This window comes from Convolutriloba macropyga, chromosome 5 (genome assembly GCF_964194025.1).
Source record: "Convolutriloba macropyga chromosome 5, txConMacr16.3, whole genome shotgun sequence".
NCBI classification, from domain to species: Eukaryota; Metazoa; Xenacoelomorpha; order Acoela; family Convolutidae; genus Convolutriloba; species Convolutriloba macropyga.
The window spans coordinates 27327241-27333412 of record NC_134472.1 but is presented as its reverse complement, the minus strand read 5'-3'; the positions used below and the strand labels follow the sequence as shown (position 1 = coordinate 27333412).

At 37.5% G+C, this 6172-nt stretch overlaps 1 protein-coding gene across 1 annotated transcript in view; it reads right to left on the bottom strand.

The window, feature by feature from the left end:
* Window positions 1–1352: 1352 nt before the first annotated feature.
* LOC142340327 (uncharacterized) overlaps window positions 1353–6172 on the bottom strand; it is a 23397-nt gene continuing 18577 nt past the window's right edge. Inside the window, exon 5 of the mRNA XM_075390902.1 lies at window positions 1353–1451. Within this exon, the coding sequence (XP_075247017.1) occupies window positions 1353–1451 (99 nt within the window). The remainder of the gene's footprint in view (window positions 1452–6172) is intronic.

The following is a 6172-nucleotide window of genomic DNA, read 5'->3' as shown; positions in this document are numbered from 1 at the left end:
GAGCTTGCAACCGACTTCGCGAAAGTCATCTCAATCTCTGATTACAGAGCCTTGAGCTTTGAACCTGAGCTCGGCTGTGATAATCTGAAGCCAGTTTATGATATTCAACATAGCTTCGGAGCTTCAGCTCTGCAGACTATGTCAAATCAAGTGATTTATTGGATGAGAACCCATTTGAAACAGAGTGTTTTACTAATATCAATCAAATGTACTTGGAATTTACATCCTATCTCAACAAAATAATAAACAAAATCATGACTTTGAAACCAGCACATCGTCGGAATCTTCGTGTTTCGTACTCCAGTAGCACCTATCTCGTAAAGAAACTTCATACCATCAGAAACTGTGGAAAAAAACCTTGTCCTATAGGAAAACAAAACTGCTCCAGACCGTCAACAACTCTTAGATGAAGCGGAAGATAAAGTTGACTACTAAAACCGGTTAATCAATTCCAGAAATTTTAGTCTAATGTATTATTACCTGATGAGCATGACGAAGACGTTGTCGTTCCCTATCCAACTCGAGCTTGATAGGGAAGTAGCAGTTGAACTCAAAAACAGAGTAGACTTACTGAACAGATTTTTTCGATCAGTTTACTCAGATTGAACACCAAACTTTGTAAGGATCGAAGGGAAGGTAGATACGGTTCCAGGAATTGACAAATTCATCGTCTCGATGAAGAGAATACAAGAAGCTCTAGTCATGTTCGAGGTCACTAAATCTTGGGGCCCTGATCGAATCTCACCTCAGTTCCTTCAAAAATTGTCCAAGCCAATGGGAGTAAACCTTAACATTATATTTTGGACTGTCAAACGGCTCCAAACGCTCCCAGACATGTGGAAGACATGCGGTCTCGCCAATTCACAAATCCGGATCGAAAGAAGCTGTATCTAACTACAGGCCCGTCACACTCTTAAACGTCTTTAATAAAGTGTTCGAAAAATGCGCGAACATGAACCTCTGAACAGCTTCATCGTGGAGATAGTTGCACCCCAGCAACACGGTTTCATCATGAAGTAATTAGTATACACTAACTTACTAAACTACCTGAACAAAGTGTTTTTCTGCACTCGACGACACTGCACCAACGAAGTAAGTTCCTTCTACACAGATATTGCGAAAGCGTTTAATAAAGTGCACCACGCGGGACAAATTGTCAAATTTCAGAGATGGGACGTAAGTGGATGCCTTCTTCAAGTACTGACAGTTTACCTCAAAGAAAGAAAACGCTTTGTCAGAATATGCAATACAAAATCTACGACACTGGACATCAAGAATGGTGTTCCATTCTTGGGCCTCTGTTTTTCTGTATATTCAAAAACAAATCACCTCCCTAGCATCTTCAAAAGCTCTTACTGCCTGATGTTTGCAGATGACTTGAAATTCCTCAGCATAAACACTTCGAAGTTGGAAGTGATGGGAGAGATCCCACCAGCTAACCTGGGAATCCACTACAACAAAAACAACAACAACAAACTCTCGAGAAGTAAAATTGTAATTTTGAAAAATGGTTGGACACAGGATGAAGTCCGCAACCCAACGGGTTGGCCATACCGACTTGGGTTGCGGACAGGGGTGTCCGGTATGACCCAACTCAATGGTCTGGAAAAAGTTGGGTGTGCGCCTTTCCGTCAGGTCTATGGCAATTTTGGTCTGTTTGGTTTGGCCAATACCCATCTTTCGTTCTGTTTGGTGTGGCCAATGCCCATTTTTTGATCTGTTTGATCTGGCCCATACCAAAGTTTTGGTCTGGCCCGCAGCCACATTTTGGTCTGTTTGGTCTGGCTTTTACCCAGATTCAAGGCCTAGAGGTTCAGTCAAAAAAAGAACCGATCCTCCACAAATTGTATAATCGTACTGCAATTGGTTTGTCAAAATAATAGCCAATTGCTGAAATTCAGCATCTACTTCTTCTGGAAGCTTAGAATACTTTTTTTGAAACATGTAAAATACCCACACTATAACCTTAAAGTTAGATATCTACATGCTCTAAAATGTTAAATAAATTAATGAGCATTGGTATTAGTATAATAATCTTCAAATTAAGGCTGTTCGTTTTCATAGGTAAAAATAGGATTTCAGGGCTCTTATTTGTCTATTAACGGGTACTTTTTTGTGTTTATCGAGCAAAAACTCGGTTAAAACATTTTTAAAGCAAGTTTTACTGTTAAGAGTTCTTATTGAAGAGGGCAATTTGTTCCATCTTTGAACGCTTTTCAAGATTAAGGATTTGTTACTCCACTTCGTTTTCGTTTTCTTTTTCAAAATAATTTGATTTGTTCTCTTGTTCTGTCTAGCCTTATGGCGACTAGAAAACATTTTAAAATTTTCGGATGTTTCCCATTGTCTTATCTGTTTGTAGCTTCATTAGGCTAACTTTTGAGATAAACAATTCGGCTGGCAGGTTACGATCCTTAATGAGACGATCAATGGAGTGGTCAAATTTTTGACGAAAATAACAAATTTTTATTACCCAGTTAAATTGCTTGTTTATGCGGTTTAAGTTTTTCACAGTAAGAGTTTGAAGGAGTACTCCACTGAAAGACAGATGAGAGGGTACAACTGACTTGAAAACATCACGTCTTACTTTCAAAGGTATTTGATTTCTTACAAGATACAAAGAACGAATTGCATCAGCCATTTTGCTTAAATATGAGTTCAGGTGATTTTCAAAGGTTAGGTTTGAATCAATTTGTACTCCCATATAATGACATGCATGAGCTGGTTTGATAACTTCGCTTTTAAAAGAAAATTCTGGAGCCGAATCAGTATGATTTGTGAAGAATAACATCTCTGTTTTATCTGCAAATAAAATGAGTTGATTCTCTGTCAGGTATTTTTCTGTTTGTTGTATTATTTTTTCTATAGTAAAATTGTTGATTGAGAGAGGTTGAAACTTTCAGCTTTCTTGAGAAAGATCTCGTGTGAAATTGAATTGAAAGCTTTTGCAAGATCCAAGAACACAGCACCTGTGTCGTTCTTATCTTCCAAATTTCCTTTTATTTCTTCAATAAAATAAAGCACAGCATCAGTAGACGACTTCCGAGAATAGCAACCGAATTGTTTTTTGTCAAGAGCTCAAATTTTTCAAAATATTCTACTAACAGATTAAGTAAAAGCCTTTCAAAACCTTTTGCGAAAATTGGTGTTACAGAAATTGGATGATAATTAGTTAAAACAGAAACATCTCCTTTCTTGAAAATTGGTGTGATGTGCGCATCCATAAGAATTGTTGGAAAAATTTTCTCTTGAATACAATCGTTAAATATAATCGAAAGATGTGTCCCAAGAGCAATTTTTCCGGACTTCAATGCCCAAGCATTGATGTATCCCGGCCCTGGTGCTTTGTTGTTATCGAGATTGTCAATAACTTTATAGAATTCCCTCAAATTAAAAGGTCTAAAGTTAAACTCTTGAAATTTCCGCTCTTTTTTTCGACGTTCAATGGAACAATCTGCCCTCTGTAGATGCCCATTTCGCTGAAAACTCTGTTAAAACGTTACATATTGATTTTTTGTATTTCGTTTTTCTGCCATTCTCACCAATTTCTGTCATGTTTGGACTGTTGTTTTTCCTCTGAAAATTGATTTTGTGCTTCTTTTAACTTTCGATTTACAAGGTTGCAAAACTTTTTAAATGACACAAGTGATTCAGCACTTTGTGTCAATTTGTAGTCTTTGAAGTAACGATGTTTCTCGGCAACTAAATGCTTAATTTCTTTTGTCACCCAAGGTTTTTCTAACCTCATGTCAACCAAATTCATCAAACTATTTACAGAAGTTTGCATTGGTCTTTAAATCAAGAGTTTTTCACTAAAGTGGTTTACAAATCTCATTTTGATTTCTCTTTGAGAAAGATAAAACGAATAATTAAAATTTTTAGAGAATGCTTCAATGACCCTGCTTAGGGTCTATTCTGTCTGGCCAATGGTCTGGACAAAATCTGTTCAGTCTGGCTCATGGTCTGGACAACTGTCTGGCCTAAGGTCTCTTCGGTCTGGCCAATGGTCAAAGTCTGTTCAGTTTGACCAATGGTGGCCAGTTTGTTTGGTCTTCCCAAGGGTGGCCAAGTCTGTTCCGTCCAGTCAATACATATGTATGATCGGTCTGGCGCCCAGCTGTCCACGACCCAAGAATTGTTTTGTTCTGACCAAAACACCTCTTCGGTTGCAGATCTAAAAGATCTATAGCTACGCTAGTCAAAAGATCTATAGCTACGCCAACATGACATAAATTCGAACAATTTTCAGCTTTGAAACTTGGATTGCTGCAACATGGAATAGCCGGGCCGCGGAATTTTGCGGAAATTTTTCCGATTCTCTTACATAATTTTGCAGTGAATGCTTCAAATTGAAAGATATGAGTTCAACGCATTCATCGCAAAATTATGTTAGAAAATAAGACAATTTTGTAACTTGTTAACGCTATTTAAAGCTTATATTACTTAATTTTGCATTTTAAGGCGTAGATTTTACACATTTTTGCGTTTCTAACTATAGATCACACATAAATTTAGGTTTTCTACGCGTTGCGTGTGCATTGTTTTATCGATAAGTGCTCAGTTTGTGATACTGGAACCACTGAAACTCTTGATGATTGTTGGTTTTTATATAAATGTAACTCGATGTTTTGGGTCTCTAACACACTGCCTTTTTTAAAAAGCGGACTCTATACGCTCGTATATTAACGTTTCTAGGCGTAGATCTTACGTAATTTTCAGTTGAGTTTAGGGTTGAGTTCACGTAACGTTTTGGGTTTCTAAAATACTGCATTCTTTATAAATTTGTCTATAAATTTACGTATTCTAACGTTCCTAGGGGCCAAGATCCTAGGTAGTTTTCCGTTGAATTTAGTGTTGACGTCACGTATTTTTCTGAATTTAGCATTGATCTTATTTAATTTTGCGTTTCTAAGCGTAGATCTTACTTAAATTTGCGTTTCTAAGCGTAGATATTACTCACTGTTACGTTTAATTAAGCTCTGAAGTTTCAAACTTTCGCGTTCCCAAGGATCTTTTATAATCTTGCGCTGAATTGAGTGTAGATGTTACATAACCTCGGTGTTGTTCTGCGTAGATCTCACATAATCTTGCATTGAATTCAGTGCACATTTTACATAATTTTGGCGGCTTTCAGAGTAGATCTTGCATAATTTTTCATCGATTTTAGCGTTGATCTTACAGAGTTTTAAGTTTCTGCACGTAGATCCTAAATAATTTGCGTTCAGTTTTGAGTCAAAATTTTACATATTTCCCATTCAGAACCGTAGATCTTTTGATTTTTTCCATTGATTCCCAATATTTGAGCGCGATATTTAAGAGCATAAAAAGAAGAACTCCCCAGTGGCAGAACACATCTGACTACTGTGGCTCACTGAAGTCATAGGAATACGAAACTACAGACTAAATACACTTAGGCATAGAACTCATAACTTTAAAAAATATGCGCAAAAATGCGTAAGCCAACCATCGGCACGCGTGACGAAAATTCAGACAAAAATACTGATGCAAATAACATAGTGCCTCAAAGATTGGTACATGCCTTCGAAATTGATTTTGCCTGTTTATGGAAACGCTGAAAGCAAACCGGTGAACAGAAATATGTAAGACTTTAATGATTAATTGTTCTAGAAGAAAAGCAATTATAGTAAACGTGTGCGTCTTTACGACTCGAAGAGGAGCATTGGCAGTCTACAGGTTCTTTTTTAGCTAGAGAATGTTTCTTCGACTTATTTCTTTTCAAACATCTACCTCTATTTGATTGTCGACTTATGTTTTCGAACATTGGATATTAACAGTAGCTTAGTTTGTAATGGGGACGTCTCTACAAAGCTGAGAGTTAGTGCGAAGCTCAATCTGTACAAAAGCACAGTCGTCGCTGTCATCAGCTAAGCATCGCCCTGTTGGTACTTTTCAAGAGGCGACATGAGGAAGTTAGAACTGCTCCAGCGTCTCGCAACGAAATGGTTTCTGCCAACAATCAGTGACTACAAAGAGCGCTTAGTCTATCTGGAGGTGCTCCCAATTCCACTTTACCTTCTAATGTTGGACGTTCTCACACTGACTAAGATATGCAATGGAGCATACAATCTCTGTTGGGAGGACTTCATATCTCTGAAGGACGGACCCAGACGAGAAAATAGAAAAATTCCGAGTTGCAGAAAACCACGATTTG